The following is a 17,154-nucleotide window of genomic DNA, read 5'->3' as shown; positions in this document are numbered from 1 at the left end:
GATTCTTAAAATGAGGTAATGTTTTCTTACAAACAAGTTAAAATGTATACATATATGGTTTTAAAATCATGGATAGATACATAATGATTTATCAATTTTTAAATGTCTGATTTAAACCTTTACAAGGAAATGTTTAAAATTAACATAGTAGAACAAACTATGGGTATAATTTTTTAGTATTAACACAGCTTAAATATATCTGAACAAGTTAGCCCAAATATTGTACCAGTTTATCATTGTGTTGTATGTTCTGAGAAACTCAGAAATCACCTCATAGTAGTTCTCTTCTGGTAGCCTAAAATACATAAAGGCATCAATGATATCAACTTACTTCAAATATGAAACTATTGTAATTCTAATATTACATAATTCAAATGTACTGTCTAATTGTGCATTTGAATTTCTAAGAGAACCTGAAAACTGAAGAAACTATTACTGAGACTGACATCCATCATCCATCCAATATCAAAAAGTCACTTTTTGTGGTAGCAGTCGCAGAAGCCCAGATACTGCTCCATAGGCTTACTGCAAGATGCAAGGTTACATCTTACAGTACTATTATACTTAGTTTATAGTACTGTATTGGGTGGGTCAATGTTTTAATTTATTTTGGGCCTATGTTATTAGGGGGTGTGTTGGCAATAAAATAAAGGCTTTTGGATTTAACATTGTGACCACCCCGCTAACTTAAACTTAAAAGAGCACATCTTGTGGTTGGCTTTATTTTCAGTGGGGGCTTAGTCAATGAAAAACAATAATCAAGACATTTAATTTTAGTAGGGATCTCAAACTTTATCTAGGTTTTTCTACAGAAATAGCCTCTTCTCAGTTAGACATGCAGAAAACGTTTATACAATAAACCATTGTCGTTATTACACTTACTGAGCTTCATCTGCGTCGTTTGTAACTGAATTTTTACAATAGCAACAAGCTGAACTACAAATTGTGAACGAAGGCAACATTCAGTAATGCAACACATATTAAGCCTTTAATGTTTAAATTATTTAAAGAGGAGTCTGCTTCACTGTTATCTGTTATCTTTCAAAGACACGGGTAATTAAACCATTCCATTGGTACACTTTGTATTTTTAAATCTATTGATGTAAGATGATATGATAAGTACTTTTACATAACAACGGTAAGCATCAAGCGTTAAAAGCATTATTCAAATTCAGCGGAATGCAAGAATTCTAAGATTTACTTCCGCATTTTATTGTTTTTTTTTCTTACCATAAAGTAATGAAAAGCCACTTTTAATGAAGCTATATTAAATAAAGTTTATTATTATTATTTTATTATAATCTAGGTGGATGCTGCACACTAGTGGTGGTGGAGGGGAGTCCCCATTACCTGTAAAGCGCTTTGAGTGGAGTGTCCAGAAAAGCGCTATATAAGTGTAAGCAATTATTATTATTATAATAATCTGGTTTTAAAACATTTAGAGTACTGATGATGACAATATAACGGTGTATAAAGTTAATTATCAGAATTAATATCCGCCACCAGATGTCTCTGCCCTGCACCGCCAACCATGAATACCACAAAGTTACTGATGAACTTTTCTCCTCCGTGTGCAGTAATCTGACACCAGACTAACCTAAAAATCTGAGGGGTAGGATAGCGTCCCAGCTTTATTCGCAGAAATAGTTCAAATGCTTAAGAGACGGAGTAGGGGAAAGAAGGAAAAGGACAACAGGATGTTTGATTTACTGAATCAAAGTTAACATTTTACGTACTTTAAAATTATTGTTTTCCAAATGATATCAAAACAAGAAGTTTCACTTTCAAGAGGCGCATGGGTAACTACCGTTCTCGGCGGCTGCGTGTGAGGAGGAGATGATGAAGAATTACAACAGCAGTCCCCGCCACAAAAGTCAGACCTCAAATCATAACAGAGATCGAAAACACAAGAGCAACTGGCTTTCAGTGATTTTATTACGATTTTCACTGCGTGATTATGGTTTCTGTATGGCTACCCTGTTCCTGTTCTGTTTGGGCTCACTCTTCTATCAGCTGAACGGAGGACCTCCTAAAATTCTTCTGGACATCCGGCAGTATCTTGGTAAGTCGAGTTTTGTTTGCTAGAGGAATGCTTAGGAGTTGTTTTTTTAATAAAATATTATATTTTACGGAGAGAAAAATATTTATTTTTATCTATGTTTAATGTTTCAATCGCTTAGAAGGTGTGTAACGGCAAATGTGATTCCACGTTGCTGTCCCTGTCCCTTTAGCTCCAGTATAACTACTTAGTAATACAAATATTAAGGGCCCGTACGCTACCAGGGGTATTTCTTTCCACAAAGCTCCAGACGTCCACGTATCAGGGTCTGCGGAGCTTGATAGCATCTACCAGTTTTATATCACTGTAACAGCATATCTCAAAACGTGTCACTTTTAAAGAAACCGTGTACTTTTTGAGAAACTTAGGTGGTTGCAATTCTTCAATCAAATCCGTTCCTTTACAACGTAAACATGTAAGCACTTTCATTCCAGTTTGAGTTTTGCTTACAACGTTTTAAATGTCCACGAGAAAGCTACAACTAGTTTATGTGTCAACTAGCGTACTTTAGTAGTTGGTAAAAAAAGTATTCGCTTCTTATTGTACTTATAAGTACTGATTGGTGTTAATTTGGTCTGAATCATCATGTCGTAATGAGTTTCTTACAGAATTAACATTGAAATTCTGAATGCATCTTATCCTTAAATAAACGTTATCTACTTGCATTAACACAATCTTTAAGTGCGCCAAATAACGTGTTTAAATAAGCAATACAGTAAACGTCTTGCGTCTTAAGCGTATAGAACGAGATTTGTTCTCGACATTGGAAAAAAAAACAAGCATAATTGTTTATTGTGTTTAATGTTCGATTACGTGGTAATGCCAAACTGTGAGATTACCCTTTTCACATGAAATCAACGAAATTTAAACTTAATCAAATGGGCTATCTGTACTTTGTCTATCACATACTGTACACAGCTGAGTTTTAAGTGCCGTATTCGGTTAATCCACAGAAATACGAGGTATTTTCCTGGAAGATGATTTGCCTAAAACGTTGTAAACTATTTTTATATTGCGCATATCATGAAATGTGGATTACCTCTGTTTCTGGGATCCAAATGATCCAGTTGACATTAAAACTGGGTTGCAAATCGCGCATATGATTAAAAAAACAAACATTTATTAGTTCTGATCATCCCAGAAGGTTTTCAAACAGAAACCATACCATACTTATGGAACCATATACGCAGTTAGTTTAGTTGAATAGCAAATAGAAAAGTTCAAGGAAAGTAAAATCATTTCAAGGTTTTGAGGTGAACTTTTTCTTTAGTTTATTGGAAATTAAAAGAGATCAATTAGTATTTGTATACGCATTTAAACACGCAGCAGTTTTGCTTGTTCTTTTCTGAGTGTGGCCTGTGGAACAAAACAATGTCCCTCCAGGTTCAAGGAGCCACATGACTTTGCTTTGTAAATAATTTATGAATATTTTTTTTAAATTGGGATTTGTACTCAATGCCTCAAATTGACAGTGTTTGTTTCTTTTTGTGTTCTTTACCAACATGATCAAAGGCTAGAATTTTATTGAAACGGTTCAGGTGCAATACATTGCTCAAGGGTACAACAGTCATATTTCACCTTAAGTTTGAACCCACAATCTTCCACTTACTAGTCCGGATCCCCTAAGCACTGCTCTACGTTGCATGTTGAGTTTTTATAAAATGTGATTCTACATTATTGTCATCACATATTACTTCACATAAGCAGCTAGTCTCAAAATATATAGTACTTATATATTAAGTTAGCTATAGTACTTTCTTATAATGGTCTTTTTTAACCTTCTAAAGAACTGATGATAAACTATATCAGAATAATGACATGAATACTTCATGATAAAGTGAAGCAAGAGATAATTCATGTAAATTTGTTTATTTTTCTGGAGATCTTTTGAATTGTGTAACTTTAATTTCACACAGATCATTTTGCTGAATGTGGTGGTTCTTTGTTTTTGTTGCAATGTTTTTTTTTTACACTTTGTGCATATAATGTTTATGCTGAGTTAGTTAATAAAACAAATAACTTTGCATGTTTTTTTTCTTTTGAAGGGATATCTGGGAAAGTGTGTCCCCAGTAGAACTCGTGTAAGATAAACAATTATGAATTCACTGGCACTGATTGCTTTTTAAAACCTTTATCCATGTTATGAGTCTTGTGTGACTCTGAAATCAAAATGGTGTGTAATATTATTTAAGGAAGTTTAACACAACCAGGAAAGATTCTGAAAGCCCTATTTAGTTGTTAATGACACTTACATTAGCACTAATTGTAGTGCTGAATGTCAAGAGGTAATGCTGGGCAAAGTTCACTTAACCTGAAATTGTTAAACTGTAATAGTATTTTCTGAAATTCGTTGAAACTTGTGAATTCAATAAAAAGTCATTCTTATTTTTCAGTTGTCACTTTTAAACATTTTTATGAAATAATGTCTAAACATAAAAAAGAAATGAGCACCAAAAGAAACTTGTAACTACATTGGCGTATCTCTTTGGAAAATTAAAGTAAACACAGTAGATTCGGGTATTGATTAAATGGTTTTTTGAATCATTTTGATTAAATGATCATCAAGGTACCACTGCCAGCAGCCATATCACCCTGCAACTCACAACTGGCAACCCACTGAAGCTAAGCGAGTGTGAGCCTGGTCAGTACCTGGATGTGAGACCTGCTGGGAAAAACTAAGGTTGCTGCTGGAAGAGGTGTTAGTGAGGCCAGCCGGGGGTGCTCACCCTGCAGTCCGTGTGGGTCCTAATGCCCCAGTATAGTGGCGGGGACACTATACTGTAAAACAAGCGCCGTCTTTCGGATGAGACATAAAACCGAGGTCCTTACTCATGAAAAATCCCAGGGTGTTTCTCGAAAAGAGTAGGGGTGTAACCCCGGCATCCTGGCCAAATTTCCCATGCCTCCTAATAATCCCCCTCTATGAATTGGCTACATTACTTTGTTCTCCTCCCCGACTCCGACGGCAGGCGGAGCGATGGGCCGGTTGGAGTATTCTCCGTCGCAATTAATGGCAACGTCAGCTCAAAGATTTGGTTCAAACCACCAAATGGAGACAGGCGTGCCGACAAGCGGACCCTGCTGATGTGGGATTAACGCTAGGAGATATCATCAAGGTACCACTGATCATGATGCACTATTTCACTAAATAGCCTCATTAGTAAAAGAGTTGGTTTGATAAAAATGATGGAGTAATTTAATCTTTTGAATATCTAGCTACCTTCTCAGAAGTATAATGGCTTCATGTCATCAGGATGTTGGAGGCCTGGCTGAGTCATATTGTTGGTTGTCGTCTAGGGTGTTCAGAGCCAGTGGTTTCTAATCTAGCAGAACATTACAGTTGAACATATTTTGTCTATGGTAGGCCTTGCTCTGGGAGACCACAAGTAACTTCACCTTTTCAAGATTGACACATGATTCACCATCTTTATGATGCTTTTTGTGCTGCAGGTTTCACTGCATCAGAAATGCCTGCTCTCAACAACCTGTGCATTAGGGTCCTCTGAATCTGCAGGTAAACAACCTTTATCATTAGCAGGGCAGGTGAGCACACAAGGATCCAGTGCTCACTATTTCTTATCGATGCAATACAGTGAGGTATAGCCTTGCAGAATGATAAAACTATTAGTGTATTAGACAAGTCGATGGGGAGGTTCACTTGTAATGATCTGGGCAGGGGTGCTAGTCTCTACATAACTCTTCTCGGATTTATTGATGGCAAAATAAAAACGCTATGCTACATTGAACCAAGTCTTGAGACCTCACTTGCTCCCCTTATTGCAGACTCATCCTAACATGACAACATTCCAACAGGATAAGGCACATCCTCATATTGATCAGTTATGTAACCATGGCCTTCTTGAGAGACGACTGTGTGACAGTACTTGTCAGACTCGAGCCTCATCGAAAATATGTGGGATGACTTGCAATTATGTGTTGTTCTTAAGGCTTAGGGTCTAGTGACCAGACACATGCTTGTTCGGGCTGTACAAGGGTTATGAGACAGAAGCCCCAGAAGCACTTTGGTGCAGAGGATGTCGCTGATATAAATGTAGCAATAAAAGCTGTACATGCTACATAGTGGCTATACACGCTGCTAGCCTGTGAGTTTCACTCTGCATTCTTTATTGAACAGCCCTATTGAAGATAATTGTTCATCAACATAGTGAATATACCTGTTTTGTTTGTTAATTGTTAATGTAACTACTACAAAGCCATTTTCCTAATGATAACTATGTAATATTGTGCCTCTATCAGTGATATGTTTATTTAGATGCTTGCTGTAAATTGTACAGTATATAATAATTCCTATCGTTTGTGTTTTCAAATATCACCTCTCTTGTGAAACTCACATATTAAAATGCACAGTGAAGAGTGAAAGAAGAGTAAGAGACTATAATTTAATGTCTGTAGGTTTTTTATGTAAATTATATTGGTTTGCTTTGGCAACACTGATTTACTCATTGGTCATGCCAATAAAACATCTTGAATTGAAATGAATATACATTAACCAGACCTACAGTATGTTGTATGGTAAATTGTCCCTTTGTCAAGTTTTGGATTTGTAAATCACAAAATATGTTGGTTGGCATCAGTGTGACTATAACACATTCAGATATGTGTATGTTTTGAGATGTATGTTCTTTTAGAAAGAATGTTATGTAGTACACACTGTAGATATTTCATGGGAAGTGTGTCTCAAAACACTAATACAAGATATCATTTGCTTATTTTGTGGAGTTAGATCTACTCTGCGTTGTTTCAGTCCTTTACAAACTGAGTACTAGAGGTGCGCAGTAAAACCGGTATAGCGTTAACCTGCAGTTCTTTAGTCACGCAGTAAGTACCATGTTACTTTTCAGACTGTACTGGATACTCTTGGTAAATTCCAGCAATTTTTGTCAGCGGTTTTATTTTTTCAATTTTAACAAAGATTTTGTACTATTTACATTCATAAAGTCAAATATGATTAAAAGAATAAAATGACTGTGATAAAAATGTTATTAACTTTAAAAGGGTGAGTAAAAAAAGTCATACTAAAGGTATTTCCTGCATATCATTGGCTAGTAAGTTTAGAAATAATTGCAGCTGACTGGTTCAGAGAGACTTTGACTTTCATCGATACGGGCGCTCTCAATAACCCATTGAACATGTGCTGTTTTTTCTAGTTTTTCTGATTCTTCTGTAACTCTAGTTGGGAAGGAAGTCTAGTCTTGATCATGGTTTTAATTCCATTACTACCATTAGACATGCTTTGATTTTTTTGCAAGTACGATTGTCTTAAACTGTTGTGAAAATGTTTTTTTTAATTTAGTTATTGACAAAAATCTGCATGTTGTTAAATTGTTCTGTTACACTGTTCAGTGTTATTTCTAGTTCTTTGGTTCCAATAAAACAACAAAACAACAATTTTCATTATATTGTATACAACTCAATATGCTTTACTAATCATTAAATCAAACTATGAGAGAGTCTATATATAAACATGCTAAATAGTTTGTGGTATACCGTGGTACATATCACGGTACATGCATGTGTACTGCACTATACTGTGGTATGTTTTCCAGATGCGGTACCCAACCATACTGAGTACCATAAGAGACAAATAACCTTTTGTATGTTGGACTTACTTATTTTACTTTGATATACTTGAGGGTACTCCATATAAACATGACATTTATAAGTACCTTTATGGAACTATACTTTGTGGTCTCAGTTTTGCATTTATATTGGCAAGTTTGCTAAAATGCTTGATTTATTTTTTATACATGCCATATATTGATTTGCCGATCCAAAGAAATCGGACTTTCCTAAGATGGTGAGGAAAAAGCAGTGTGACATTAAAGATTTATTTACAATTATGTGGTTGTTTGTAACTTGCTTTTGATGATGAGCCAACTCGGGGAGCCCACTGTAGAACTTGCCCTTTCACACTGCCTGAAACAGGAGCTGTATTCTTCTGCTGAGGAGTCCATGCGTGTGTTTCAGCAATAAACTGCAATTGCCAAGCCATCACCATGTTGCCTGCACCTTTTGTGGCTGTGTAATGTGTGTTCTATTAAACATCCTGGTTGCATTGTTGGACAGAATTTATGCATGTACTGTATTTTGTCACTATGCTGCAGACAGGCCAAAAACTGCTATTGAAAACATACTAGTATTTAGACATCATGGGTAAAACACTGCCATAATCCTGTATATTAATCAATGAAATTCATATGGTGTGAAGAGCAGGACAATTATTAATGTGCCAAATTGAAACAGTCAGCTACTGTTTGGATTTAGATTTAATAAACAATGATAATTGGTTTTTAAAGTAAGTTTTATTATAGGAATTGCTTTCAAATTTGGGGCAAACAGTAATTTTATACATTATAGTGAAATATGATTCTGATAAATTAATTAAGACTTACAATTCTGTATGTTGAGCTATCAAACAGTGCAAAGAATCATCCAGTTCAGAGAAAAATCCCTTTTTCCTGCACTCTTCCTTTTTCATCAATGAGTTGTTCATGAACAGCCAAGACATCTTGGCATATGAATGCTGTGTTATTCACTAAAATTAACTCCTCTAGATTTCAACTAAGCGTTTAGCAGGCTGAGGAACAAGAATTGCATCAGATATCACACAGTGAGATTAGGGGTCAGCTGGTTCTGTGAGTGGTTACTGATAGTGGCGAAGCTACTGAGACTCTAAACACACCAGCACATTACAATTATTAGAATTATTGTATTTGTGCCACAAGTGTAATTGTGAAACAGTAGTTAGTTATAGTCTCAAGAGCTAATGTTAAAAAGCTTCATACAACTTAAAAACAACTATGTCACTCTGCAACTTACAGCTGGCAACCCACTGAAGCTAAGCAGGTGTGAGCCTGGCCAGTACCTAGATCGGAGACCTCCTGGGAAAAACTAAGGTTGCTGCTGGAAGTGGTGTTAGTGGGGCCAGTAGGGGGTGCTCACCCCGCTGCCTGTGTAGGTTCTAATGTGCCAGTATAGTGATGGGGACACTATACTGTAAACAAGCGCCATCCTTCGGATGAGACATAAAACCGAGGCCCTGACTCTCTGCAGTCATTAAAAATCCCGGGGCATTTCTTGAAAAGAGTAGTTATGCCGTTACCCTGGCGTCCTGGTCAAATTTCCCCCTGGCCTTTACCGGTTATGGCCTCCTAATAATTCCCATCTTTGAATTGGGTTCATCATTCTGCACTCCTCCCCACTGATAGCTAATGTGTGATGAGCGTGGATATTACTTCTCCCAGGGATGGTTTGTGTATGTATCAGTGAGTTACTTCGCAAACACTATTTGTTACCAAAGAATCCTCATCCTGGGGAAAGGGAATGTAGTGCCATCCAAGGACGAAATGGGGCTTCTCCCTGACAACCTATATCTCTTTCTAACTTATAAATGATTTGATGAGTTACAGCTGTGGGTGGCATAACAAATACAGACTACTTACTTCCCTGGACTGAGAGAGACAGGGTGGAAATCTCTTTTACACAGGTGTGAGAAAGACACAAGAGTGTATCTTCTGTTTAGTATGTTACTGGCCAGCTTGGAGATATGGAGGTGTTGATATGTGTGGTGTTAGTGTTCATCTGACTCATGTCAAGGCACATTAGTGAGACTGCTTGGGCCATAGCTAAGGTGCACCTGAGATGTTACTGATCATTGTTGTGAGCGAGCCGGTCTGTGGTCTGAGTGAGCAGGCTCAGTACGTGTGATCACGTATTCAGCAGGAGGCTGTTGAGTGTGTTGATTGTCAAGGTGTATGTAAAAGACACCAGGCTATGCAGGTTGTCTTTTTGGAGTGCTGTATAAGAGAGAACTGCAGGCACTTATTCTGCAGGAGGCTGGCAGCTGAGTATGATATTGTGTGGGAAACCAGCAGACCGCAGCTTTCCCCAGAAGGGGAGCAATGTTAAGACCCAGGAACCTGGAGGGGATCTGTCCATGAGCACTTAATATCAGCCTGTTCCAGAGGTGTGCCAACTGCTATCTAATTGCAAGACTTCTCAGTTGTCAGTCATGTCTATTGAGCTGACTAAAAGGCGTGTGTGTGTGTGTGTGTGTGTGTGTGTGTGTGTGTGTGTGTGTTTGAGAGTTTTTGAAGAGTCATTCTTTTGGCCTCTGGCTGTGATTTTATTGTGGAGTAGACGTGGTTGTGGTGGGATCGTAAGGGCTGCAGCTGATGCATGTGTGAAGTCTGTGGTTGTTAGGCACAATTGAGGTGCATCAGCAGACACTAGTGGACACAGGCTGGTAATGCAAGGTTAAGGCATCAGTGGTAGTTGGCTGTCTGTGAAGGGCAAAGGATTGAGGCACCAGTAGCTGTAAGCTGCCAAGAAGTTGGAAGGCAGAGTGGCGGTAAGATAGAGCAGTTCTGGCAAAACAGGAACAAATGACAGAGGGATTTCCAATGCTGTGATGCCCAAAGGAATAGTGTGAGAGGCAGCTGTTCATGTTCTTCCCTTGAGTGAAGGGCTAGGGACATGGACAGTTAACACTCTGGTCTAAATTTTCATGAGAGATACAGTAAGGACTTTTGGGGTTAGGCTTAGGATGGTGTAACTTGGCATAGAGATCACTGAGCCTGGTGAAGGGCTCAGAAGTCCTTAGTTAAGATAAAGCTCAGAGTGAGAGGGAGAAATAAATATATGGAGATTTTCCTGGCCAAGTTTACAACTTATAGATGTTCCCCAGTGATGGAGCACTTAACAAAATTACTCTCAGAGAAGAGTACCTTATAAATAAACTGCAAAAAAGTAACCTGACGGGTTGTGACAGATGCGTTTGTCATCTTTGGCCCATCTGGATCAACATCCTTAATGTGTGATTGATTCCCTGTGTGGCATTGCAATAGGCAAAGTAAAGACAAAAGGTAAGTAATACAATTTGAGTGATTACAAATTAGCAAGAAAAGATACTGCTTTGGAAATATATGATTCCTTTTTGATAACAGATGAACTGTATTCCCCAGTACACAATTTACTATAGGCATAGTGCAACATATTCTAAATAGTGTTCTATGTTAAAAGTGACTCATTGTGCTAGGGCAATGAGTGAGTGGACATGTGTGAACAATTAAATCGTGCTCATACAGCTGCTGGACATGATTTTACTACATTTTCAAGCATTCTATCCTGTTGCTTTTTTGTATCCTGGATGTGAGGAAATCATTTTTGTTTAAAAACAAGAATCCCTTGCACCTCGCCAAGCCTTTGTTAGTGAAAATTGAAGCGCCTGCACCTCCTAGTTGGGAGTTTCTGTTCTTACATTTTTGTTTAAAGGCTGGCCATCCATTTATCACCCATTGCCATTTAATAGTACTGAAGAATAAGTACAGATGACAGAAACCATGTTCTGTAACTGCCTGAGGCCATATCCTGTCTTCCTCTGTTAGAATTCAGATCGTAGGGCCTCACAGGTGTGTGAGTGCCAAGTTTTAAAACGGCAATATTTATTTTTCTCAAAAATAGTTGCTGGTTTATGCATCTCTCTAATTTCCCCAACAAAAGCAGTATCTAATGTGCTGTTTATGGAGACTTTATGTATAGATACATGGTGGGACTGGAGAAAAGAAAAATAAAAAAAAAGAAAGCTGACAGCCTTTAGTCACAATCCCCTCCGAGACTGTTGCTGGAAACCTCTCCCCTTGTGGGGGTCTGCTCGTCCCTTTTGGGGAGGTGTTCAATGTGTTCTTAATGGACCCCCACAGCTGTAGCTTGTCTTTAATTAGCCAAGACAGCTGTGGTTGCTAAGGCCAGGGCTCCACCTCCACACTGAACACGCCCCTGCGTAATGCTACAGTGTTTTTTTCACATTTTTACCCTGGTGTATACTGATGACAAAAGTTTGTGATCTTCACTTGATTGACGGACAAACAAAATAATAGCAAATGCGTTAAGTCTCTGGTCAGAATTTATTAAATGACAGCTATTTCTACCAAACAGATCATTTTTTCTGTAGGCAGTCAGTTTTAAAATAGCATTTTAATAAAATAACATTTTTTAATTTATCTTTTTATTTCTATGTAAGTCAGCTGGAATACAGATGGAGTTTTCACAATTACACAGTAAGGACATGGAGTTTTATGTTTTGGTGAGTTTTTGCTTTGTATTTTGTATTTTGCCATTTTCAATGAACTTTGGAGGATCTCTGAACTGCATCTCCAGATAAATGGTCTTATAAAAAAAGATTGTGTTGGGTACAAAATATACCATTGTGAAGATTGGAGGCTGAAGGTTGTCTTGCTTCTTAATGTTTGTGATGCTGTGTTTTGATTTTGCTGGTAAAAATGATTTAATTCAGTTTCACATAACAAGCACACAGAATGCTAAAAACACTTGCACCTCATAAAATGATAAGAGGCATGACAGTTTCTGTGTCTGTCTTTAATAGCACAAGTGAATAGAATTGTGCCAGGGGCAGACTGGGTCAGGGACCTTGAACGGATTGCAGGGTAAAGAACTGGAGTCTCATTAATTTTAGCAAAGCAATGAACATGTCAGAACATTCCCAGAGCTGAAAGTTTGAATAAAGCATGAAAAAAGAATCAAACACATGTTTCTAAGCAGTTTTAGACTCCTTGTTGAGTGTGATTTAGTATTTGCAGCTTGCCATTCCTAATATCTTTATATATTATCATGGTTATCAGCAGTTCAGTAGCTTTCTAAAGCAAGCAAAAAATAATAGAGTAAATAAGGAAAACAGTCTTGAAAAGCATGTATTGAACTTGAGAGACTCTTGACACTATTTGAAACCAATCCAGAAGAATGCAATTAAAAAGGATAGGTTAGGTTCAACCCTATAGTATCATAACATGTATCTTTCATAATCGTGGGAAAGGGATGTGCTTTAGTGTTTGTATTGCCTTTAAAGTCTTTACAAGTGTAAAACAAAAGATAAGGTCAAGGCAAGGTCTTAATTCATTTACTTTTCAGTTCAAAACACAATATGAGAAACAAATTCTTTTGTTGAATTGAAACGAAACTGTACGACTATTACAAGAACTCCCAGTGTTTTACTGGAGTTATATACAATTGGATACACAAAATGTTTGAATGCCGTCAAAAAGGAAAGGAAGGATATTTTTTCCAAGTGTTATTGAACATCAAATAATACAAACATACAGATGCAGCCATTCAAAATGCGCGGGCGATACCGCATTATTTTGCGGTGCGCTTTACGCTGTCTACCGCGAGTTACCGGTAAATACCGCTAGTTACCGTAAATTCTCCCATAATTCCGCAAGCAAAATAATAGTATCCGGAATCTCCGCAAGGTGGAGCTAATAAAGCTCAACCTCTCATGTTTGAGCTGTCGCCATCAAAGTCTTTAACGAAGATATTACTAATAGTATTAATAATGAATGACCTTGGACAAGCTGTAAACTCGAAAGTATCGCCCTGGTCCACATTCTTTTTTTCATTGACCGTCTTTGTAAAAGTAACACCACAGAATTTCGCAATCACGCATTTGTTTCCAATCATGCAAAGTACAGTAATTTTTGAGAATCGATTCACCATGCCTTTCACATGCTCATAAAAGAGATTGATTTAGGAACATAAACATATTACCGTATGCAAACTGTACTGTATACAGTATGTATATGTATATTTAATGTCTTAACTGTGCCCGTTTAAGTATTGAATATTTATATGGAATTTTACCACTGAAGGGAAATCTTAGTAGCTGAGCATAAAAAGAATAGGAGCATACTGTAACGCGTGTGAAGGCCATAAACGATATTAATTTTGGAACTTAAACATACAGTATATGGCTGGTCTCGGTACTTTAAAGAAAACATACACACCAGTATTCCATTTCTCCCTAAACATTTTAAGCATCGAAGTCTAACCAACTAACGTGATACCGGAGTCAACAAGCATACTTTTTAGAATTTGATTAAAAGGGAATATAATATGGAATCGCGTATCTAAAGAAATTTATAACGATCTAATTATATTCATGTACCGCAACACAAAAATAGTACACGCTGTACATTGTCTGTTGCAACGTAAATTGCAAAAATGCACTTGGAATCTGTCCAAGCCCTACTTTGTCAGGCATTTTCTTTTACTGCAACGGACATAAAAACTCCCTTGCTTTTAACAGAGCGTTTCATAATTTCTAACTACGAAAATTATTTAAACTGCGACACTTATCATTCAACCAGAGCTCGAAATGTCACAAGGATCCTCTAGAGCACAGCAAAGACTGTATTAAAAGAATCGCGTATCTAAAGAAATTAATAAGATATAATTATATTCGTGTACTGCAACAGGGCTGTGTAGGGCTGTTTCACCTCTCTCTTCATGTGACTCTATTCAAAAGCCATTTAGCAAAGAGGGGATGAGAAGAGTGACAAACTAGTATACTTTAGATCTTTTTTTCTGAACCGGGGAAAATCTGATCATGTTTCTCTATAACAATAATAAAAAACTTTATTTTACATATCACCTTTAAAAGTGGCATCTCAAAGCAATACAGTAGATGTAAACCACAGATTACAAAGTAAATACCCAGACAAACGCAAATGCGTTTTTAATTAAATGCTTTTATTCATTCAGCAGAGAGAGAGCATATAACCTGGGCGTAACAGCTGTTCCTTTTTCTGATCACTCGCTCTCTGGATAAACGTCTCGCCTGTCCTGTTCTTTGTTTTCCTAATTTGCCGATTATGCCTTCTGCGATCCACTCCTGCCCTCACACTTAAAGAAGACTATTCTAAATTTCTTTGCGCGGTCCATTGTGCCATTAACCCTTGTATGTGCTGTCATTAAGGTGATATCACATAAAGGTGATATGTAAAATAATGTTTTTTACTATTGTTATAGAGAAACATGATCAGATTTTCCACGGTTCAGAAAAAAATATCTAAAGTATACTAGTTTGTCACTAGTATACTTTTAATACAGTCTTTGCTGTGCTCTTGAGATCCTTGTGATATTTCGAGCTCTGGTTGAATGATAAGTGTCGCAGTTTAAATTACAATCTAATCTTTCCACGTTTGATCCCAAGATCCCAAGAAAAATAAATCTAAACAGGGAGAAAGCTATGCTGAAAGTTTATTAAGATACTTAGAAGACAAAGATATCAATTTATGTTTCGATGGGTCTAGAGGCAAAAGTGCCTTGCCTTGCAATCTCCGGGAAACCATTAGTAGCATGGTGAATCGGAGATTCTCAACCCTTCGTGCGACTGGAAAAGAATTCGTGATCGGATCAACCAAATGCTTCGTAGAAGGAGGCGCTCTTTTCCTCTAGTCTAACAGTCTGTCCACAAACAAAACATTCCTGTTAGACAAGAGGAATGTAAAAAACAATTACTTTTTGTCAATGAAAACCGGTATGTGTGTCTCTCTCTGCTGGATGTCCCTCTCACTCTCTGCTGAATGAATAAAAGCATTTTATTAAAAACTAATAATATGTTGCATTTGTCTGATTGTGAATCAAAAAACACATATATACAAGAGGTTAGTTAATGCGACACGGAATTACTTTCCATCCCCTCTACATTCTCAGAGTAGAACAGACTAACCTTCTAATGAAAGACGGTCCACCCCCCACGGACAGGAAAAGGGCCCACAGGCACTTAAACTTAATATGGTCAGTAACGGTAAACAGTAACATGGTCAGAAGGAGCACGTACAAACGTTTCCGAAATAACCACATGTAAGACTCTGATGCTTAAAATGGTTAGGGAGAAAGAGGAATACTGGTGTGTATTTTTTCTTTGAACTACCAATACCAGCCATATACAGTCTGTAGCGTAGGGATTTCTATATGTCTTTATTTAGTGGTTACATTAGTGACAAAGGCTAAACTTTTAGCTTCAGTAACACGTACATATCTCCCCTTTTTATAAAACGACATGGTTGAAAACTGTTCCAGAGCCACTGTTGTTTCATCAGTGAAAAGTACATCATGAAATGCGTCTCCCTGTTCAATCCACTGGAAAAAAGAAAAGGAGCATAAAGCGTCTGATGGTCATAAACGATATTCATTTAGGAACAGCATCAGAGATATGTTTTTAACTGCACTGCATCGGAGAGAATACCATAGTGTGTTTTTTTTTTTACTCCCTGGCGGAAACTGGCTTCCATAAGAATCAGTATGGCTCAGAGATTAAATAAATCTTCACTCACACCAAACAAATGTATATTTCTAAATCTATTATTGTTATAGAGAAACATGATCAGATTTTCCCTGGTTCAGAAAAAAGACGATTAAAATCTGTAATCTTTCCACTTGTATGTCATCGGAAAATACAAGAAGTTTCTGCTTTGTGTAAGGATGGTATCAAAAAGTAATCTAAGTGGTGAGAAAGCTGTGCTCCTCAAAGCGCTTTACAGGATAAAAACAATAACAACAATAGTGGCTGGGCAAACGATTTTTTTATAGAAATACAAAATTAGATATAATGATGTGTTCCGGCTAAGACATTAACGAGTAAACCCCCCTCTCTGCGCGAGTGCTGGCTGTGACGAATTAAACCGGTTTCACAGGGGCGAGTAGAAGGGGGCGAGATTTCCAGCTTAATTTTCGTGTTAAATAATTTTTTAAAATTAAAATTCATTCTATACAGCAATCGCATATTTGGGTACCGTTTCATAAAACTTTCATGCTTAAAATGTTTAGGCAGAAATGGAAGACTGATAATGGAATGGAATGAATGATAAGTGTCGCAGTTTAAATAATTTTCGTAGTTAGACATTATGAAATGCTCTGTTAAAAGCAAGGGAGTTTTTATGTCCGTTGCAGTAAAAGAAAATGCCTGACAAAGTAGGGCTTGGACAGATTCCAAGTGCATTTTTGCAATTTACGTTGCATTGTCCATTGTGCTGCTGTAACACAGTTTAAAATAAGTCTAAACTGTATCGGCTTTATTTATGGGTTGCAATTTAGAAAAAGTCAAAAACCGCACTCAAAATGCAATTTAGAGCTTTCTGGCAAGAGGAGACACACAAATTAATAATGTAGCATGCCGCTGTTTGTGCATGAACAAAGTTAAACTGCTATTTCCTTAGATCCGCGATTAAAAAAAAAATTTTTTTTGAATCCCCGGCGGAACACATTCCATAAGAATC

The 17,154-nt window shown here is 37.2% G+C and overlaps 1 protein-coding gene across 3 annotated transcripts in view; it reads left to right on the top strand.

The window, feature by feature from the left end:
* Positions 1 to 1,465: 1,465 nt before the first annotated feature.
* The window catches only part of usta (uronyl 2-sulfotransferase a), a 313,485-nt gene continuing 297,796 nt past the window's right edge, over positions 1,466 to 17,154 (top strand). Inside the window, exon 1 of one of the 3 annotated variants that reach the window (XM_088625123.1) lies at positions 1,466 to 2,062. In XM_088625123.1, the coding sequence (XP_088481249.1) occupies positions 1,837 to 2,062 (226 nt within the window). In that variant the 5' untranslated portion in view covers positions 1,466 to 1,836. The remainder of the gene's footprint in view (positions 2,063 to 17,154) is intronic. The other 2 variants (XM_088625122.1, XM_088625121.1) reach the window with 2 other exon arrangements.

The sequence above is a fragment of the Lepisosteus platostomus genome, chromosome 3 (genome assembly GCF_059453375.1).
Source record: "Lepisosteus platostomus isolate fLepPlt1 chromosome 3, fLepPlt1.hap1, whole genome shotgun sequence".
Taxonomy (NCBI): domain Eukaryota; kingdom Metazoa; phylum Chordata; class Actinopteri; order Semionotiformes; family Lepisosteidae; genus Lepisosteus; species Lepisosteus platostomus.
This window is presented reverse-complemented; position numbering and strand designations above follow the sequence as displayed.